Source organism: Osmerus eperlanus, chromosome 3, assembly GCF_963692335.1.
Source record: "Osmerus eperlanus chromosome 3, fOsmEpe2.1, whole genome shotgun sequence".
NCBI lineage: Eukaryota > Metazoa > Chordata > Actinopteri > Osmeriformes > Osmeridae > Osmerus > Osmerus eperlanus.
In genome coordinates, this window is record NC_085020.1 from 23,223,986 (window position 1) to 23,246,023 (window position 22,038).

The 22,038-nt window shown below is 54.2% G+C and overlaps 1 protein-coding gene across 5 annotated transcripts in view; it reads right to left on the reverse strand.

Moving 5' to 3' along the window:
• The window catches only part of tanc1b (tetratricopeptide repeat, ankyrin repeat and coiled-coil containing 1b), a 158,577-nt gene that overhangs the window by 27,547 nt on the left and 108,992 nt on the right, over positions 1-22,038 (reverse strand). For all 5 annotated transcript variants that reach the window (XR_009929806.1, XM_062457986.1, XM_062457985.1 and 2 more), the window contains 8 exons: positions 20,550-20,831; positions 19,364-19,515; positions 14,262-14,493; positions 11,227-11,393; positions 8,537-9,144; positions 4,751-4,859; positions 4,007-4,129; positions 22-258 (listed from right to left, as the gene is read on the reverse strand). Coding sequence is in view for 4 of the 5 variants with exons in the window: in XM_062457986.1 (XP_062313970.1) it covers positions 22-258; positions 4,007-4,129; positions 4,751-4,859; positions 8,537-9,144; positions 11,227-11,393; positions 14,262-14,493; positions 19,364-19,515; positions 20,550-20,831 (1,910 nt within the window). In the remaining variant the exon portion in view is untranslated. The remainder of the gene's footprint in view (positions 1-21; positions 259-4,006; positions 4,130-4,750; positions 4,860-8,536; positions 9,145-11,226; positions 11,394-14,261; positions 14,494-19,363; positions 19,516-20,549; positions 20,832-22,038) is intronic.

Consider the following 22,038-nt stretch of genomic DNA (forward strand, 5'->3'; position numbering starts at 1 on the left):
GTCTGGACAACATGTTCTTACCTTGGCGCCCCTCTTGCAGAGCAGGCTGACGAGAGCCAGGTGTCCGGCCGCGGATGCGAAGCCGAGCGGGCTCATGCCGTTCTCAGACACCACGTCCACGGAGGCGGCGTGCTCCAGCAGCAGTGCCGCCATCTCCAGGTGGCCCAGATGGGCCTGGACGCACAGCACCGGGGCGTTGTTCAGAACCTCCGTGCGGTAGTTGACGTTGGCCCCGCCTAGCATCAGCAGCCGGCTCACCTACAGGAACACAGGAAGGAGATGCTGAGCACTGATGCTACTACTGATCAGAGATGGGGACTCGAGTTAGAGACTCGTACTCGAGTCGCACTTACGTCGCATTATCATTGACTTGCGACTTGACTCACACTCGACGTATTGCGACTTCATACTTCACTCGGACTCTAGATGTAAGGACTCGTGGACAATACGACAATACATTAGAAAATACATAGGCCTACAGAAATCCTCGAAAATTCTTATAGCCTTCTGTCAGTATGTTGCTCTTCGCATTTGCCCCACAGCTGACTGACAGGAGAGAAGAAAATTAGAGCAAGCGAGAGGAGAGAGAGCGTGGAATGGGACAAGCAAGTGAGAGGAGAGAGAGCGTGGAATGGGACAAGCAAGCATGGCAGCTCCACACGTGACTTAAAAAAATATAAGCTATCAAAACTAAAACTTACATTAGTGTAAATTGTAAGAAAGTTTTGACATTCATTTAGAGGATGTTTAGAGCATGTTCTATTGCAAAATTTTATTTTACCTGTACATGGTATCTAAGGATCTTAGCACTAGCTGTAAATCAAATCAAATCAAATGTATTTGTATAGCCCTTTTTACACGCAAGCATGTCACAGAGGGCTTCACATACGCCCATAGAACTGCCCCTCAACCAACCTAAACCCTCAAGGAAGACAAGGAAAAACTCCCCAAAAAACTCTCAACAGGAGAAAAAATGGAAGAAACCTTGGGAGGAGCAATTCAGAGAGGGATCCCCTCCTCCAGAGACGGTTGGTGAGAGAGAGGAGCAGAACACAGGCTAAACATAGTCATACAGTATCGATGGGTTTTGAAACACCAAAATCCATTGTTCAACTTTGTTCCATTTTCAACTTGCCACCCCATTATTGTAGAAAATGTTACAAGAAAAAATCTCTCGTAATTTCGAACAAAACATCTTCATTCAAATACCTAAAATCGGTATGCTGTAGTGGTAATATGCCATTATGGTTGACACTTGTGACTTGACTCAGACTCTTGAACAGAGACTTCAGACTCAGACTCTGATAAAAGGACTTGTGAACATCTCTGCTACGGATGCTACACACTGATGCTAACTACTGATGCTACTACTGATGCTACACACTGATGCTACACACTGAAGCTACACACTGATGCTAACTACTGATGCTACACACTGATGCTAACTACTGATGCTACACACTGATGCTACTACTGATGCTACACACTGATGCTACACACTGATGCTACACACTGATGCTACACACTGATGCTACTACTGATGCTACACACTGATGCTACACACTGATGCTACTACTGATGCTACACACTGATGCTACTAATGATGCTACACACTGATGCTACACACTGATGCTACACATTGGTGCTACACACTGATGCTAACTACTGATGCTACACACTAATGCTACACACTGATGCTAACTACTGATGCTACACACTGATGCTACACACTGATGCTAACTACTGATGCTACACACTGATGCTAACTACTGATGCTACACACTGATGCTACTACTGATGCTACACACTGATGCTACTACTGATGCTACACACTGATGCTACTACTGATGCTACACACTGATGCTACTACTGATGCTACACACTGATGCTAACTACTGATGCTACACACTAATGCTACACACTGATGCTAACTACTGATGCTACACACTGATGCTAACTACTGATGCTACACATTGGTGCTACACACTGATGCTAACTACTGATGCTACACACTAATGCTACACACTGATGCTACACATTGGTGCTACACACTGATGCTACTACTGATGCTACACACTGATGCTACTACTGATGCTAACTACTGATGCTACCACTGATGCTAACTACTGATGCTACACACTGATGCTACCACTGATGCTACACACTGATGCTAACTACTGATGCTACTACTGATATTAGCCATAAGTGTTTCACACTGATGCAAGCCACTAATGCTAACCACCAATGCCAAGCCATAGATTATACCGTCTGATTTACTGCCACTGTTTAAATGGAATCCTAATCCTAATCTATGAAATGGATTTTCCAACATTGCCAAACTTGGATATAATGATTATGATGTTTCACACTTGACATGCCCTGGTCTAGCTTAAGATCTAAGAAATGTCTATATTATACAGTATATGTTTTACATTATATCATAATGATATTATTTCATGGATTTATTTAGAATTCAGAGCACAGTTTTTCTTTCTCAAACTATTCCTTTTTTTAAAGATTTGAGTTGGAGCGCAGTCTTCCGCAAATCCTCCAGTGAATACAGGACTAAGTAGCTGAAGTGTCTGGAAGGCAGCCATCAGCGAGGTATTCATCTTGGTGATGAAGGAAAACATGATGAAAGCGTAATCAGTCACACGGGCACGTCGGGCTCTGTGGCGGTTAAAAACGGAGGAAAGGGAACTGGGATTTATTTACCGGAACCACACCGGAATAAATGAACAACTGTTTTAAGGGGCCACAGTGGAGCAGCGGAAGTACTGTGGCTGCCGTCTCAGAGAGCGATGCTCCGCTCAGCCACCATGACTCACCCAGACACAACACAGACAACACAGGACCCAACTGCACCGTTAAATGAATGCTAATGGTAAAGAAACAAGTGAATATTTATGCCCGAAAAACTGGGGATCCATCACCTCCCTGGTAAACTGGGGAATGGCCATCTTGTTGTTTTCTCCCCTAATGGATTTTTTAATGCACACACTCGCAGTCAGGATAATTAAGCATAAACATATAATTTTCCCTGTGTCTCTGCCATTAACTTGGCCTTTTGCTTATTAAATGACCATTAATGTAAAATGCGGCTGTAATGATTTAGTCTGCTTGTATTGTCCCCCCTGCAGACAGCCATGGAGCAGGCCCCTGTCCCCCCTGCAGACAGCCAGGGAGCAGGCCCCTGTCCCCCTGCAGACAGCCATGGAGCAGGCCCCTGTCCCCCCTGCAGACAGCCAGGGAGCAGGTCCCTGTCCCCCCTGCAGACAGCCAGGGAGCAGGCCCCTGTCCCCCTGCAGACAGCCATGGAGCAGGCCCCTGTCCCCCCTGCAGACAGCCATGGAGCAGGCCCCTGTCCCCCCTGCAGACAGCCATGGAGCAGGCCCCTGTCCCCCCTGCAGACAGCCATGGAGCAGGCCCCTGCCCCCCTGCAGACAGCCAGGGAGCAGGCCCCTGTCCCCCCTGCAGACAGCCATGCAGCATGGAGCCAGTAGACACATCCAATATGTTTTCTAGTGCGTTTCAGCCGCTCACACACACTGTGTGTGTGAGACAGGTAAAGGTATGTGTGTGTGTGTGTGTGAGACAGGTGAAGATGTGTGTGTGAGACAGGTGAAGGTGTGTGTGTGAGACAGGTGAAGGTGTGTGTGTGTATGTAAGACAGGTGAAGATGTGTGTGTGTGAGACAGGTGAAGGTGTGTGTGTGTGTGTGTGTGTGTGTGAGACAGGTGAAGGTGTGTGTGTGAGACAGGTGAAGGTGTGTTTGTGTGTGTGAGACAGGTGAAGGTGTGTGTGTGAGACAGGTGAAGGTGTGTGTGTGTGTGAGACAGGTAAAGGTATGTGTGTGTGTGTGTGTGAGACAGGTGAAGGTGTGTGTGTGTGAGAGACAGGTGAAGGTGTGTGTGTGTGAGACAGGAGAAGGTGTGTGTGTGTGTGTGTGACAGACAGGTGAAGGTGTGTGTGTGAGAGACAGGTGAAGGTGTGTGTGTGGTCTCACCTTGACGTTGGGGGTGTACAGGTTCCTCAGAGAGGCCAGAGCAGCTGACAGGCCGTCAGCACTGCAGCTGATCCAGACAGCCTGCAGCACACTGGACGACACACCCGTCTTCTTACTGAGACCCTGGAGCACACACACACACCCACACACACCCACACACCCACACGCACACACACACCCACACATCCACACACACCCACACGCACGCACACCCACACACACATGCACACACACACCCACACGCACACACACACACCCACACCCACACACACACACACCCACACACACATGCACACACACACCCACACACACACCCACACATGCACACACACACCCACACACACATGCACACACATGCACACACATGCACACACATGCACACAGTGAAAAATCTATAACTCACTTGCATATTAACAACAGCAGCATGACGTGCAGCACTGACAGTACCTTCAATATGTGCTGCTGGTGTGGAACACTAACTTGAATATGTATGGTGTGGTATGGTCCAGTACCTTGAATATGTGAGCTTTGAGGATGTGGTATGGTGTGGTATGGTGTGGTGTGGTGTGGTATGGTGTGGTGTGGTGTGGTATGGTGAGGTATGGTGTGGTATGGTCCAGTACCTTGAATATGTGAGCTTTGAGGATGTGGTATGGTGAGGTATGGTGTGGTATGGTGTGGTGTAGTGTGGTGTGGTATGGTGTGGTGTGGTATGGTGAGGTATGGTGTGGTATGGTCCAGTACCTTGAATATGTGAGCTTTGAGGATGTGGTGTCCCAGCTCCACGGTCTGCTGCCGGTTCAGCTTCCCGTCCTGTCTGGAGAGCATGAAGGCCAAGAGGGCGTGGCCACTCCTGAGGGAGGGGGGGGGGGGTCAATCTACTGTCCATACTGCAGCACCAGCCACACCCATAGACAGATACACACCCAGAAACACTGTATGACAGACTGAAGGGGAGAAGGCTCCGCCATGAAGGGGAGGAGGCTCCGCCCTGAAGGGGAGAAGGCTCCGCCCTGAAGGGGAGAAGGCTCCGCCCTGAAGGGGAGGAGGCTCCGCCCTGAAGGGGAGGAGGCTCCGCCCTGAAGGGGAGGAGGCTCCGCCCTGAAGGGGAGGAGCCTCCGCCCTGAAGGGGAGGAGCCTCCGCCCTGAATGGGAGGGTCTAATGTAGGTTAGGAGTATCAGAGGGAATACTGTAGTTTAGGTTTATATACATTTACATTTAGTCATTTAGCAGACGCTCTTATCCAGAGCGACTTACAGTAAGTACCGGCAACCTTCTGATTAATAGCCCGATTCCCTAACCACTCAGCCATCTGACTCCCATATACAGTACCATCACCACCAATAGACAGTTATTCTTATTTAGTGTTTTCAGTGGCACAGAAATGTTCTATGTCTGATGGATCAAGATGTTTGGAGGCACTCTCTGGCAAGCGTACAATGTTTATCAGCAGTCACACCTTCTGATTGGGTACTGATAGCTGACTTGTGCATCTCACGCCCAATGAAATCTTTTTCATTTGCTCCAAGGGAGTTCATTGGACCTCCTCGTTTCAGCCGTTGGAAACTGAAGAGATGGTTGTCATTATCAGGGCATGATTTCCTCTGTTGCTCGGTGCTCGTCTCGACAGGCTGATGAAGGCTGGTAGTTCCAGCGTGTTCTGAGGAGAACACAGCCCATGTGTGTCTGCCCCCCCCACCCCCTCTTAACGAGGCTTGCTCTGTTGTTAATTAGAAGGGAACTTCATTAAAAGGCCATGCATGATCGCAGTTCACTTTGATCTGGGTGAAATCCTCTCTGTCAGGGCCTCTGCTGTGTGTGTGTGTTTGTGAGAGTGTCTTTCAAAAATCAAGGCAGTGGCAGACTTCTTGTCCAGGGCAGGGCTGAGGTCTGGGAGCTGAGGCTGGGGACTGAGGGCTGGGGTCAGAGGGTTGGGGGCTGAGGGCTGGGGGCTGGGGCTGAGGGCTGGGGTCTGGGGGCCGCAGCCTCCTATGAGCGTACAAGGCTCCAGGATGACATCAGATGCTCCAGGATGACATCAGAGGCTCCAGGATGACATCAGAGGCTCCAGGATTACATCAGAGGCTCCAGGATGACATCAGGGGCTCCAGGATGACATCAGGGGCTCCAGGATGACATCAGGGGCTCCAGGATGACATCAGAGGCTCCAGGATGACATCAGGGGCTCCAGGATGACATCAGGGGCTCCAGGATGACATCAGGGGCTCCAGGATGACATCAGGGGCTCCAGGATGACATCAGGGGCTCCAGGATGACATCAGGGGCTCCAGGATGACATCAGGGGCTCCAGGATGACATCAGGGGCTCCAGGATGACATCAGGGGCTCCAGGATGACATCAGGGGCTCCAGGATGACATCAGGGGCTCCAGGATGACATCAGGGGCTCCAGGATGACATCAGGGGCTCCAGGATGACATCAGAGGCTCCAGGATTACATCAGAGGCTCCAGGATGACATCAGAGGCTCCAGGATGACATCAGGGGCTCCAGGATGACATCAGGGGCTCCAGGATGACATCAGGGGCTCCAGGATGACATCAGGGGCTCCAGGATGACATCAGGGGCTCCAGGATGACATCAGGGGCTCCAGGATGACATCAGGGGCTCCAGGATGACATCAGGGGCTCCAGGATGACATCAGGGGCTCCAGGATGACATCAGGGGCTCCAGGATGACATCAGAGGCTCCAGGATGACATCAGGGGCTCCAGGATGACATCAGGGGCTCCAGGATGACATCAGGGGCTCCAGGATGACATCAGAGGCTCCAGGATGACATCAGGGGCTCCAGGATGACATCAGGGGCTCCAGGATGACATCAGGGGCTCCAGGATGACATCAGGGGCTCCAGGATGACATCAGGGGCTCCAGGATGACATCAGGGGCTCCAGGATGACATCAGGGGCTCCAGGATGACATCAGGGGCTCCAGGATGACATCAGGGGCTCCAGGATGACATCACCCAGCACCCTGAATAACAGGACAACAGGAAGACGCCGCAGGAAGACATTATCTGTTCTTCAGATTGAGCTTCTCTCTGCAAAGTCCTCTAAGTGGCACGCAGCAGATTACTTGTTCATAGTTCACAAGTATGCATACATATTTAAAGTGAGGGACCCTTTTTCCCCCTTTGCCTTTGAGGGATAAAAATATTCCATGTTTTTTCTTTCCTTCTCATCTAGTTAGTTTCTCTTCCCCTCATTTTATGAATGTGAGAGTCCTTAATTAGCAATACTGGTAGGATTACATTTTAGCTTGCCATCTGTGGAGCCAAGATCATAGTCATCCCGATTCTAACAAATGATATGTATTTAGGGTTTGAACCTTAATGCTGCTACTGAATGTAGTTACATGGTAGTTAATGTGACCTTAATGAAGTGTTGTCCAGTGTGTGTTATTGGTCAGAGCGGTCTAGTGCGGGTGGGGTAGGAAGAGTCCAGAGAGCTTGTGGATCGATGCTGCCCGCACACAGGCGAGCACAGCTGATATTGAGTTAGACACAGCAGCGTGACTCAGACAGACACAACGGAAGCTGTCTGGATGTTCGATTTCCTGTTCAGACAGAGACAGATATCACCGCCACCATCATCAACATCATCATCATGGTCGTTTCCTTGGCACTAGATGAGTCATTCTTAAACTTCCTGACTTGTGTTGTGCTCCCTGATTACTGAACTGAAGGCTCTGTCAGCTGAAATGGTGAGATTTGTTCCACACGCGATGCTAAGACAGGTGAACCAGAGAGGCAGTGATGCTAAGACAGGTGAACCAGAGAGGCAGTGATGCTAAGACAGGTGAACCAGAGAGGCAGTGATGCTAAGACAGGTGAACCAGAGAGCCAGTGATGCTAAGACAGTTGAACCAGAGAGGCAGTGATGCTAAGACAGGTGAACCAGAGAGGCAGTGATGCTAAGACAGGTGAACCAGAGAGGCAGTGATGCTAAGACAGGTGAACCAGAGAGGCAGTGATGCTAAGACAGGTGAACCAGAGAGGCAGTGATGCTAAGACAGGTGAACCAGAGAGGCAGTGATGCTAAGACAGGTGAACCAGAGAGGCAGTGATGCTAAGACAGGTGAACCAGAGAGGCAGTGAGGCTAAGACAGGTGAACCAGAGAGGCAGTGATGCTAAGACAGGTGAACCAGAGAGGCAGTGAGGCTAAGATAGGTGAACAAGAGAGGCAGTGATGCTAAGACAGGTGAACCAGAGAGGCAGTGAGGCTAAGACAGGTGAACCAGAGAGGCAGTGATGCTAAGACAGGTGAACCAGAGAAGCAATGATCAGTGTGAGAGTTTCGTCCTTCTCCTTGAGTGATTAGAGTGCCGCTTATTTGTCTGCCCGCGACCAAAGGCCACTCACCGTCAGTCTCCCTCCCTCTCTCCCTCTCCCTCTCCCTCACTCTGTCTCCCTCTAACAGAACTACACTGAGGGGACTAACATCTTAACCTTGTGAACGTCTAGAGACTTCACCGCTACCACGGCAACGGTCTCTCCCTGAGCAGGAACTCACCTGGGGTCGCACAGGAAGTCGCTGCTCTCTCCGTCCGCCCTCCACACCAGCCACTCCCTGAAGGAGGGGTGGCAGAACATGCGGGTCTTGTCTCTCCTCTTCACCAGGAAGCAGGACAGGATGTCCATGCGCTGCAGGAAGTCGTCCCAGCGCAGCTCGCCGCGCACGCTGCCCGCGTTCATGGCGTGGAACAGCTGTTCGTCTGTCATGGGGTGCAGCGACGCCAGCGCCACGTTCAGCACGGGCTGGCAGCGCTCGAACGCAGAGTTGCTCATGAACTTCATGTTGCACTGCAGCTGGTACAGCTCGGCCAGCGACACCGGCACCACCTTGTAGCTGGCGCTCTTGATGACCAGGTGACCCCTCTCGAAGAGGTCAAGGGTCAGCTTGAGGTACAGGTAGGAGCCCTGGCTCAGGGCCATGAGGTGACTGCTGACCTTGGCCACGACGGCGGGGTCGGCCTTGCCGTTGAGGGAGATGTTGTTCATGATGTCCCTGCTGCTGTTGATACGGTACTGGATGTAGGCGTTCAGGTCGCTGGCGATGTCCTTGTTGTCGGGGTAGTCATCCAGGGAGATCTGGGAGAAGGGCAGCAGGCTGGTGATATCCTGAGGACAGAGAGACAGGACACCAGCCGTTAGATTACACACACACACACACACTCCCACCATCCACATAAAAAGATGACACATGGGAATGAGAAAGCCAGACGTGTGTGTAAATCAAATGACCGTGTCTGGATATATTTGACTATCAGTCTCAAGGCAATGGGAAGCAGCCAATGGGAAGCAGCCAATGGGAAGCAGCCAATGGGAAGCAGCCAACACAGCTCCCCTCCTCCAGGAGGCAGTGTAGCCGGTGTACTGAGGGGCTGTCATCAGAGCCAGGGCCGGGAGGCCCTGCTCACACAGCCCTGGGGCCAATCTATCAGCCCAGCACAGGCAGGGCAGACAGAGGGCCTGGGGCCAGGCTATCAGCCCAGCACAGGCAGGGCAGACAGAGGGCCTGGGGCCAGGCTATCAGCCCAGCACAGGCAGGGCAGACAGAGGGCCTGGGGCCAGGCTATCAGCCCAGCACAGGCAGGGCAGACAGAGGGCCTGGGGCCAGGCTATCAGCCCAGCACAGGCAGGGCAGACAGAGGGCCTGGGGCCAGGCTATCAGCCCAGCACAGGCAGGGCAGACAGAGGGCCTGGGGCCAGGCTATCAGCCCAGCACAGGCAGGGCAGACAGAGGGCCTGGGGCCAGGCTATCAGCCCAGCACAGGCAGGGCAGACAGAGGGCCTGGGGCCAGGCTATCAGCCCAGCACAGGCAGGGCAGACAGAGGGCCTGGGGCCAGGCTATCAGCCCAGCACAGGCAGGGCAGACAGAGGGCCTGGGGCCAGGCTATCAGCCCAGCACAGGCAGGGCAGACAGAGGGCCTGGGGCCAGGCTATCAGCCCAGCACAGGCAGGGCAGACAGAGGGCCTGGGGCCAGGGACAGGGGGGAGGGGACAGCACTTCTGTAGTGCGCCACTGTGGCCAGATCCAGAAGCACAGCTGGAGACGCCACTTCAATCTCACTCCTAGCGGTCGGGGAAATCAATGCAGCGTAATCCCTTCAATCCCTGCGCTGTCTGAGCACGGGGAATCATGGCGACGGCAAGATAACACCTTCTCCCTCCTCACGTCCCGCCTGCCGACAGCGGGCCGAGAAAACACATGAATAACACATAAGAGAGAGAGAGAGGAGTGGAGAGAGGAGAGAGAGAGAGAGAGAGAGAGAGAGAGAGAGAGAGAGAGAGAGAGAGAGAGAGAGAGAGAGAGAGAGAGAGAGAGAGAGAGAGAGAGAGAGAGAGAGAGAGAGAGAGAGAGAGAGAGAGGGAGAGGAGAGCAAGGTAGTACTGGAAGAGGGAGAAAGCCAGGTATTACTCAGTCAAACAAAGACGTTGTGTAGAGACCATCTTGTTCAGTCACTGATCACGTAAAATAACACACTCTCCTCCAGACATTCTGTCTGCAGTGGTCTCTCCCTCATGGCTGGCCCCAGCCCTGTCTGCAGTGGTCTCTCCCTCATGGCTGGCCCCAGCCCTGTCTGCAGTGGTCTCTCCCTCATGGCTGGCCCCAGCCCTGTCTGCAGTGGTCTCTCCCTCATGGCTGGCCCCAGCCCTGTCTGCAGTGGTCTCTCCCTCATGGCTGGCCCCAGCCCTGTCTGCAGTGGTCTCTCCCTCATGGCTGGCCCCAGCCCTGTCTGCAGCCCTCTGGGCTGAGAGAAGCGGTTAGATTAACTTAACCGCCTGTAAATCAGCTAAGCAGCAAGTCATTCACAGCAAGGCAGTTCACTCTGCCTGGTCCAGCACTACTTTCCAGAACCTTCCGGGACTTTCTTGACACTACAGAAATGATTGTTGGTACAAGACTGCGTGCTGTATGACGAGAAGAAGAAGCCGCTTCAGTGTCCCTGCTCGCCAGCATCCTGCAGCGTCACTCGTTGAGAGGCTGCTATCATAAACGGATATCTACTCATTCCACTAGTGGAGGTATGTTTGAGTATCACTGTATTACGCTGGAGTACTCACCTGGTACAGCTCACCTGGTAATCACAGATATCTATACCTCCTGAACAGATTACTACAAGAGAAGACAGCCTTCACTTGTACTCGTGGTTGACTAACGACTTGACTGCAGCCATGATAATGTGGGACGTCCTCACCAGCAGGTTGACCCTCACAGTGACCACCAGCTTGAGCCAGGACGGAAACTGGGAGATGATCTTGGTGATGAAGGAGGCGATGGTGTCGCCGTAGTCCGGCTTGTGGAACTCTGCCTCGTTCAGCCCGTCAATCAAGATGATGTGGTCCTCCTCGGGAATCTTCTTCTCTGTACGACACACACAAACACACACACACACACAGGGAGAGGATGATGTGTAACAAAACAACAGTTCGATGAGTTGTCAGTCCAGCTCAGAAGAGTGCGGCTAACAGAGGCAACTGCAGGGGAGTCCAATCTATAGCCCCGCAGGCTGCCTCACACACACACACACCTGGGGCTCAAACTCAAAGAAACTCAACTGACCCGGAAAAAGAATGAAACTTTTCCTGTCTGAAGTGTGATTGTAGGAGTGGGACTGGCAGAGCAGCTGCAGTGATCGTGAGACATGAACAGTCAGACTCCAGCCTCTCTCTCACAGCGCACCAATGAATGAACATGGGTGTGCTTTAGTCTGTAGATCCAGCCCTGCTCCACAGCCCTGCTCCACAGCCCTGCTCCACAGCCCTGCTCCACAGCCCTGCTCCACAGCCCTGCTCCACAGCCCTGCTCCACAGCCCTGCTCAACAGCCCTGCTGTGTGTGTGTGTTTGTGTGTGTGAGAAAGGATGTGCTCTAGTTCACTGCAGTATCAGTAGGCTGTCTCAGAGCTGGAGCAGGGTGAGGGGGTGGCGGGGATGAGGGGTGAGGGGAGGGGTGAGGGGAGGGGTGAGGCGGGGGTAGAGGCGGGGGTGAGGGGGTGGCGGGGGTGAGGGAGTGGCGGGGGGGAGGGGTGAGGCGGGGGTGAGGGGGAGGGGGTGGCGGGGGGGGAGGGGGTGGCGGGGGGGAGGGGAGGGGTGAGGCGGGGGTGAGGGGGTGGCGGGGGGGAAGGGAGGGGTGAGGCGGGGGTGAGGTGGTGGCGGGGGTGAGGGGAGGGGTGAGGCGGGGGTGAGGGGGTGGCGGGGGGGAAGGGAGGGGTGAGGCGGGGGTGAGGTGGTGGCGGGGGGGAGGGGAGGGGTGAGGCGGGGGTGAGGGGAGGGGTGAGGCGAGGGTGAGGGGGTGGCGGGGGTGAGGCGAGGGTGAGGGGAGGGGTGAGGCGAGGGTGAGGGGGGTGGCGGGGGGGAGGGGTGAGGCGGGGTGAGGGGAGGGGTGAGGCGAGGGTGAGGGGGTGGCGGGGGGGAGGGGTGAGGCGGGGTGAGGGGAGGGGTGAGGCGAGGGTGAGGGGGTGGCGGGGGTGAGGGGAGGGGTGAGGCAAGGGTGAGGGGAGGGGTGAGGCGAGGGTGAGGGGGTGGCGGGGGGGAGGGGTGAGGCGGGGTGAGGGGAGGGGTGAGGCGAGGGTGAGGGGGGTGGCGGGGGGGAGGGGTGAGGCGGGGTGAGGGGGGTGGCGGGGGGGAGGGGTGAGGCGAGGTGAGGCGGGGTGAGGGGAGGGGTGAGGCGAGGGTGAGGGGGTGGCGGGGGGGAGGGGGTGAGCCGCTTCTCTCTCGCTTCTCTTCCGTTCTCCAGTCATTCTCCTAGTCTTCACACAGTGATCGGAAACATACTGAAAAATTCATTACAGAGAAATATTTGAGAATATATGAGATTTGTGCCAGAAGAACTTCTGTGTATTCTGCTTGTGATATGAACCTTTTCTGTATTCTTTGTAAAGCCCTGCATGAACAGATCTTTCTCTGGTTGTTGTAATAACATCCCACAGAGCAGCAAAGACTGGTGTTACACTGTCATGAAGATGACACATCAAAGATTTATTTTCTCCCCGCTAACACACACCCTCTCCCCGCTAACACACACCCTCTCCCCGCTCACACACACCCTCTCCCCGCTCACACACACCCTCTCCCCGCTCACACACACCCTCTCCCCGCTCACACACACCCTCTCCCCGCTCACACACACCCTCTCCCCGCTAACACACACACCCTCTCCCCGCTCACACACACCCTCTCCCCGCTAACACACACTCTCTCCCCTCTCACACACACATTATTTTCCATCTCCATCATAGAAATAACAATATTTGTTTCTCTACACATGCACTGGAGCAGCCGGCAGAAGCAACATGTTGATCAGATGGAGCACATGTGCTAGACATGTACGGTGTATGACAACAGTGACCTTGAGATCGCCCCTCTGACCTTCCTTTCTTCCCTGGCTGAGGCAGTAGCCTTGCATGACACAAAAGCACATTTCCAACATTGTCAGTTCAAATCAATAGTGTTCTCCAACATGAAGCTATTCACAGCCTTGATGTGGATTCTATTCGCTTTCGCCCATCTGCTCCAGTTCTCCACTGCCTTTCTGTGATGGAGGTGTTATCAGTCCAGCTACATGCTGCTGGTGATGGAGGTGTTATCAGTCCAGCTACATGCTGCTGGTGATGGAGGTGTTATCAGTCCAGCCAAATGCTGCTGGTGATGGAGGTGTTATCAGTCCAGCTACATGCTGCTGGTGATGGAGGTGTTATCAGTCCAGCCAAATGCTGCTGGTGATGGAGGTGTTATCAGTCCAGCTACATGCTGCTGGTGATGGAGGTGTTATCAGTCCAGCTACATGCTGCTGGTGATGGAGGTGTTATCAGTCCAGCTACATGCTGCTGGTGATGGAGGTGTTATCAGTCCAGCTACATGCTGCTGGTGATGGAGGTGTTATCAGTCCAGCTACATGCTGCTGGTGATGGAGGTGTTATCAGTCCAGCTACATGCTGCTGGTGATGGAGGTGTTATCAGTCCAGCTACATGCTGCTGGTGATGGCTGCGTGTAAGTGTAAGCAGCTCTGAAACGACACTTGTTCAGGTGTGTGGAGGGAGAGACAGGAGGCAGGATGAGAGGCAGGGCAGAGAGAGAGAGAGAGAGAGAGAGAGAGAGAGAGAGAGAGAGAGAGAGAGAGAGAGGAGAGAGAGAGGGAGAGAGAGAGGGAGAGAGAGAGAGGGAGAGAGAGAGGAGAAAGAGACCAGAAGGAGGACATTGTCTCCGTCGGCGGGTCACGTGATCCACGTACCTTTGCGGAGGTTGGCGAGGGGCTCCAGCACGCCCCTGCGGAACGCCGCCATGGGGTCCTGGACGCAGGAGCGCAGACTGAGCATGCTCTGAAGCTGCGGCTCTCTGAGCAGCAGCTCTCGGTACGCGGCCAGCTGGTGTGATCTGGCCAGCAGGGCGGCGACACTGTGCACAAACTCAGGAACCAGGCAGGTGTAGGTGTTGTCCGCCTGGCAGTAGTGATACGCCACCACCTGGAGGAGGGAGCGGGGAGGGGAACACATGCTCAAATATCATCCAAATTACCTTTAAAAAGGACGTTTTAGGATGTTATCAAACCATGTTGAATTTTACAACCAAAGGAGATTACATTGTCGCTGGAGTCACAAGCAATCTGCAAAGCTGCCTGTGTCGTCACGGGGTACTGGTACTGTGAGAGCCGAAACTGCAACAGGCTTGTTGGCTGAAGGGTATTTGAGGTAATACGTGGTACTGTACACCCACTACACCTTGCTAAGCTCTGCCCTAATTCCACTGCTGCTGCCTAGTCCAAATAACGCTTTTTATACCATGGTCTGGGTGAATACTCGATTCTGATTGGCTGCAGGGTTGTCCATTATCCGGTGATATACGGACACCTACTATGTAATTGCAGCAAAACTGTATTTTCACCGTTCTAAATTATTGCGCTGGCTACATAGTATATGAGCCTGTACAAAGTGTCTGAAATAAGTAACCATAACAACAGGGACGCAGTCAAAGCCTCCATTTACAATTTTGAAAGACTTTAACAAGCTAACTTGTATTTACAACAATGAGTGACTTCAATATGTATTTTAACCTATTTGAAAAATACTTTGTTTGTGAAAATCTTGATATTGATTTTGGCACAGTGACATGGCTGGTTAGCTAGAAAATCTTCTTGTCAAACATACTGTAAAATTATATTTACTGTTTGTCAACCGTACACAATGTTATTGCCTTTGAATCTTGCTAGCATTACGTTAGCTTTCGGGCTAACAGCTCAGCCAAAGGAAAGTTGGTGTTGGTTCTATGAGCTGAGCGGACTAGAAATATCAGAGTTGGCTAACGTAAAAAAACGTTAGATTTCTATTGCAAGACGCCTGAAAACATAAATTAATGGGCTGCGCGTCGGACGGTTCACGCCTCCGCAACGTCCATTATCAGGTGATATTGTACACCTCGTCGGACATTATCCCTTACTTATTCGCTTTTTAAAATTACTGTTACCAATGAGAAGACAACGTACATGCCAGGGGCACCTAACTAGATAATTTTAAGCTAGCTAGCTAGCTATCAAACAGTTGAAAACTTTCATTATTTCATTATTGATTAGCTAATTGAATATACAAAAACATTGTTTGAGCTAATACCTAGCTAGTGGTCAAAAGCAAATGAATTTCTCCCAAACGCCCGCTACACAGACACGCGGCCTGTCACACAGACACGCGGCCTGTTACACGGACACACGGCCTGTCACACGGACACACAGCCTGTCACACGGACACACGGCCTGTCACACGGACACACGGCCTGTCACACGGACACACGGCCTGTCACACGGACACACGGCCTGTCACACGGACACACGGCCTGTCACACAGACACACGGCCTGTCACAAAGACACACAGCCTGTCACACGGACACACGGCCTGTCACACGGACACACGGCCTGTCACACAGACACACGGCCTGTCACACGGACACACGGCCTGTCACACAGACACACGGCCTGTCACACAGACACACAGCCTGTTACACATGAATTCAGAGGTGAAATGCCTGTAGCAAACACTTTCTGGTTGTGCAACCAGCCGCTAATAGTTGACCTTGGGGAACCTTCACAGCGGTATCCATCAACCTAATCAAGCCTTCCGAAGCCCACCTGGGTAATGACATCACCCCAAAGCCCACCTGGGTAATGACATCACCCCAAAGCCCTCTCGCTAGGCCTGCGAAGGTGTGCAGATTACGATGCTGATGAACCGGCCAGTTAATAGGCAGAACAACCTCAGATAACCTCCAACCAAAAACACCCGATCCCAGGCGGAGCTCTAAAAGTAGGATGGAGCCTCTGCAGCTGGTGCAGACCAGGTTGCTGTGTTCACGGTCATCTGATTTAGACGAGGGGAGGGTCTCCCCGGGGAGATCTGGAACTCTCTGTCCTCATTACACTCAAACCTGCAGGAGCTGACACACTTACCATAACCCAGGGAGGAGGTGGAGGAGGAGAAGGAGAAGATGTTGTAGGAGGGGCCGGAGGAGGACCCGGAGCAGCTCTGCCTCTGCTCCTGTCTCTACCTGCAAGAGCCTGGCTGCTGGTGACAGCTGCAGCTAACATCTCCACCCCCACCTCCACCCGTAGCCCCTTAACCCCACTCCCTACCTCCACCCCATCCCCCTACCCCCACCTCCACCCTTAGCCCCTTACCCCCACCCCATCCCCCTACCCCCACCTCCACCCTTAGCCCCTTACCCCCACTCCCTACCCCCACCCCATCCCCCTACCCCCACCTCCACCCTTAGCCCCTTACCCCCACCTCCAGCCCCATCCCCCTACCTCCACCCCCATCCCTCTACCTCCACTCCTACTGGGGCAGACCACGCCAGCCACCTTCCTTATACAACCAGGAATTATAATAAATGTCTCCATTCAAAATTGCCTGGACACAACCTCTGAATAAATCTCACAGCGGTGACAAGTGAAAGCGGCCTCATTTGAAACGGGGGAAACAGAACTGGTCCAAAAGGATAAATCAAGAGTGAGTACTTTGGCTGTAACTAAGCGATTCCCCCCCCCCCCCCCCCCCCCGGCTGGCACCCCTCCCCTGGCATGATCCCTGAGATTGATACGAAGGCGGCAGAGAGATTGCACGCCTGTAGGGCAGCGGAGGACCTTGAAGTACGGGCACGCTTCCTCGCTCCTCGTCGGGGAGGGGGGGGGGGTGATGCACTATTGAGTCGCCTCGTTCGTTGACGGATGGCGGTGCCATGGGTTTGGACAGTCTGGGTTAATAGAGATGGCTTGTTCCTCTGCGGGAGCTGGAGGGTCCAACACTGAGGCAGAAGGACAGGGGACATCAATCTGCAGAGGCTTGAGGAGGGGCAAACACTGACTGAGGAACAGACAAGGACAAAGGCCAAAGGACAGCTTACAGCTCCACAGCCCAGACTCATCACTGCACAGTTATTACACCACATCATTGATGTGTAAAACAGTGATAGAAAGAGAGAGAGGGAGAATGAGATGGTTAGAGAAAAGAGAGAGAGAAATCAAGCTGTTGGGGTCTTCTAAAGCAGTCTTTAGTAGTGTACTGCCAAACAATACTGCAGAGGCAAACAGATGGACAAATCAGAACGAAGGAGAAAAGTGCAGCCTGCCAATAAGAAACGGCTTCGTCAGGGCCAATCAGCTCCTCAGCTGACAGCTGAGCGTGGCAGGCGCTGCAGTGAGGCAGCGAGCACAGTGATGTGACACAGATGTGGCCTGTATGCACAAGCAGTCTTGACAGACCACTGGCTCACCAATGAACCATGGTCATGTGTTGGCTTTCTAGGAGACACACTGCAGCACAGCTGCGGTAAACACATTTGGAAAAAGCCCCAGCCCCACCCCCACACCCAGCCCCACACCCAGCCCCACACCCAGCCCCAGCCCCACCCCCACACCCAGCCCCACACCCAGCCCCACCCCCAGCACCACCCCCACCCCCACACCCAGCCCCACCCCCAGGCCACACCCAGCCCCACCCCCAGCCCCACCCCCAGCCCCACCCCCAGCACCACCCCCACACCCAGCCCCAGCCCCAGCCCCACCGCCAGCCCCACCCCCAGCCCCACCGCCAGCCCCAGCACCACCCCCACACCCAGCCCCACACCCAGCCCCAGCCCCAGCCCCACCGCCAGCCCCACCCCCAGCCCCAGCACCACACCCAGCCCCACCCCCAGCCCCACCCCCACCCCCAGCACCACCCCCACACCCAGCCCCACACCCAGCCCCAGCCCCACCGCCAGCCCCACCCCCAGCCCCAGCCCCAGCACCACACCCAGCCCCACCCCCACACCCAGCCCCACACCCAGCCCCACCCCCAGCCCCACACCCAGCCCCACTATTATGACCACTTGAATAACATGTTCCCTTGGCAACGCAGACCCCTCCTCTCTGCCTCAGACACATCACCTGCCTCCTTGATTGGCAGGATGAACACACCAATCAGAGCATGTCCAATCAAGGATTGGATGAAGAGAAGGAAAGACAGAGAGAGAAGCGACGTGGGCAGTGCCGCTGCAGGACATGTACAGCCCTGCATCTGTCCTCATCACAGCCTCTTCCCTCTGCTGCAGACAGCACACACACACGCCTCACACCGACACACAGCATCTTCCTTCTGCTGCAGACAGCACACACACACGCCTCACACCGACACACAGCATCTTCCTTCTGCTGCAGACAGCACACACACACGCCTCACACCGACACACAGCATCTTCCTTCTGCTGCAGACAGCACACACACACGCCTCACACCGACACACAGCATATTCCTTCTGCTGCAGACAGCACACACACACGCCTCACACCGACACACAGCCTCTGTTATATCTGACCTGTCCACCTGGCTGAAACCGTCGCCAGGCAACTATCACAATAATAAGTGTTTACATGCAAGGTGGGTATGTGTTCACAGTCAGAACACCACCGGGGAACAAGAACAGCTTCATCAAGGCCTTGCGCTCATTCAAGAGCAGAGATGGAAAGAAATACTTTGTTACTGTACTTAGGTAGATTTTTCTGGTATCAGTACTTCACTATTTATTTATATATTAACTTTTTACTTTCACTCCCACTAATATCTGTACTTTCTAGTTCTTACTTCTTCAAGCCAGGCTCATTACTTTAGTTTTAATCTGCATTTGGTATATCTGTATTTTTTTTCCTTGCGTCAAGCAGTAAGGTCAAATACAAAATAAAAGTCTGAAAATTGGGGGCCTGTTCCATTAAGCACATTTATGGAATTTATGGATTTATGGAACATGCCCCCGGTCACTTAAACGTGTCGCAGCGTCCAGTGTGAGTAGTGGGTAAGGGCTCTGGGAGGGTACCTTAGCGGCGAGGCGTTTGACGGCCTCCTCCTTGCGTCTCTGGATCTCGGGGGTGCTGGGACAGCTGCTGCTCCTCAGGGTGTTGGTGGCGCTGGGGGGCGGCGTGGGCTGGGGGGGCTGGCTCAGGGGCGGGGCGCTGTGGGAGTCCCCGTCTGGAGGAAGCAGGGAGGGGGGGGGGCTGGGGTTAGGGTTAGGTGCATCAGATAGTTACACGGGTGACACACCCTTTTCTACCAACATTTTAATAAACTAGATCCTCTAACCCTGTGGTCAGAGGGTCTGGTCTTACTCTGGGTTAGAGGGTCTGGTCTTACTCTGGGTTAGAGGGTCTGGTCTTACGCTGGGTTAGAGGGTCTGGTCTTACTCTGGGTTAGAGGGTCTGGTCTTACTGTGGGTTAGAGGGTCTGGTCTTACTCTGGGTTAGAGGGTCTTACTCTGGGTTAGAGGGTCTTACTCTGGGTCAGAGGGTCTGGTCTTACTCTGGGTCAGAGGGTCTGGTCTTACTCTGGGTTAGAGGGTCTGGTCTTACTCTGGGTCAGAGGGTCTTACTCTGGGTCAGAGGGTCTTACTCTGGGTCAGAGGGTCTGGTCTTACTCTGGGTTAGAGGGTCTGGTCTTACTCTGGGTTAGAGGGTCTGGTCTTACTCTGGGTTAGAGGGTCTGGTCTTACGCTGGGTTAGAGGGTCTGGTCTTACTCTGGGTTAGAGGGTCTGGTCTTACTGTGGGTTAGAGGGTCTGGTCTTACTCTGGGTTAGAGGGTCTTACTCTGGGGTCAGAGGGTCTGGTCTTACTCTGGGTCAGAGGGTCTGGTCTTACTCTGGGTTAGAGGGTCTGGTCTTACTCTGGGTCAGAGGGTCTTACTCTGGGTCAGAGGGTCTTACTCTGGGTCAGAGGGTCTGGTCTTACTCTGGGTTAGAGGGTCTGGTCTTACTCTGGGTTAGAGGGTCTGGTCTTACTCTTAGGTTAGAGGGTCTGGTCTTACTCTGGGTCAGAGGGTCTTACTCTGGGTCAGAGGGTCTTACTCTGGGTCAGAGGGTCTGGTCTTACTCTGGGTTAGAGGGTCTGGTCTTACTCTGGGTCAGAGGGTCTTACTCTGGGTCAGAGGGTCTTACTCTGGGTCAGAGGGTCTGGTCTTACTCTGGGTTAGAGGGTCTGGTCTTACTCTGGGTTAGAGGGTCTGGTCTTACTCTTAGGTGAGGAGCTGGGACTGTTGGAGGCAATCTGCCGCATCCGGCCGCCATGACAACTGAGCGCCACCAGGCGGGAGATCACCGCCGTTTTACCGAAGCCCACGTTGCCCACGACGACAGCGCCACGCTTCTCGCCCGATTCGTTGGCCTTCAGGACGTCCTCCAGCTGCTGGAAGAGCCAATCACGGCCCACAAACACGGAGTCGGTGGTGATGCTCGGGACCTCGAAGAGCAGAGGCTTCAGCATGATGTCAGCAGGCTTGTAGGGAGTCAGGCGAGCTGCAGGAGGAAGGAAACATTCATCATATATTCAGAATCATGTGGTTATTTAACAGACACTTCCAAATCAGTGTATGGGGGGGGTGGACGGAGGCTGCAGAGCTGCAGCCTGGGCTGCAGAGTTGCAGCCTGGGCTGGGCACACAGAACACTGCAGGCTGGGCTGCAGAGCTGCAGCCTGTGCTGGGCACACAGGACACTGCAGCCTGGGCTGCAGAGCTGCAGCCTGGGCTGGGCACACAGGACACTGCAGCCTGGGCTGCAGAGCTGCAGCCTGGGCTGGGCACACAGGACACTGCAGCCTGGGCACACAGGACATTGCAGCCTGGGCACACAGGACACTGCAGCCTGGGCACACAGGACACTGCAGCCTGGGCACACAGAACACTGCAGCCTGGGCACACAGGACACTGCAGCCTGGGCACACAGGACACTGCAGCCTGGGCACACAGGACACTGCAGCCTGGGCACACAGGACACTGCAGCCTGGGCACACAGGACACTGCAGCCTGGGCACACAGGACACTGCAGCCTGGGCACACAGGACACTGCAGCCTGGGCACACAGAACACTGCAGCCTGGGCACACAGGACACTGCAGCCTGGGCACACAGGACACTGCAGCCTGGGCACACAGGACACTGCAGCCTGGGCACACAGGACACTGCAGCCTGGGCACACAGGACACTGCAGCCTGGGCACACAGAACACTGCAGCCTGGGCACACAGGACACTGCAGCCTGGGCACACAGGACACTGCAGCCTGGGAACACAGAACACTGCAGCCTGGGCACACAGGACACTGCAGCCTGGGCACACAGGACACTGCAGCCTGGGCACACAGAACACTGCAGCCTGGGCACACAGGACACTGCAGCCTGGGCACACAGGACACTGCAGCCTGGGCACACAGGACACTGCAGCCTGGGCACACAGGACACTGCAGCCTGGGCACACAGGACACTGCAGCCTGGGCACACAGGACACTGCAGCCTGGGCACACAGGACACTGCAGCCTGGGCACACAGAACACTGCAGCCTGGGCACACAGGACACTGCAGCCTGGGCACACAGGACACTGCAGCCTGGGCACACAGAACACTGCAGCCTGGGCACACAGGACACTGCAGCCTGGGCACACAGGACACTGCAGCCTGGGCACACAGGACACTGCAGCCTGGGCACACAGGACACTGCAGCCTGGGCACA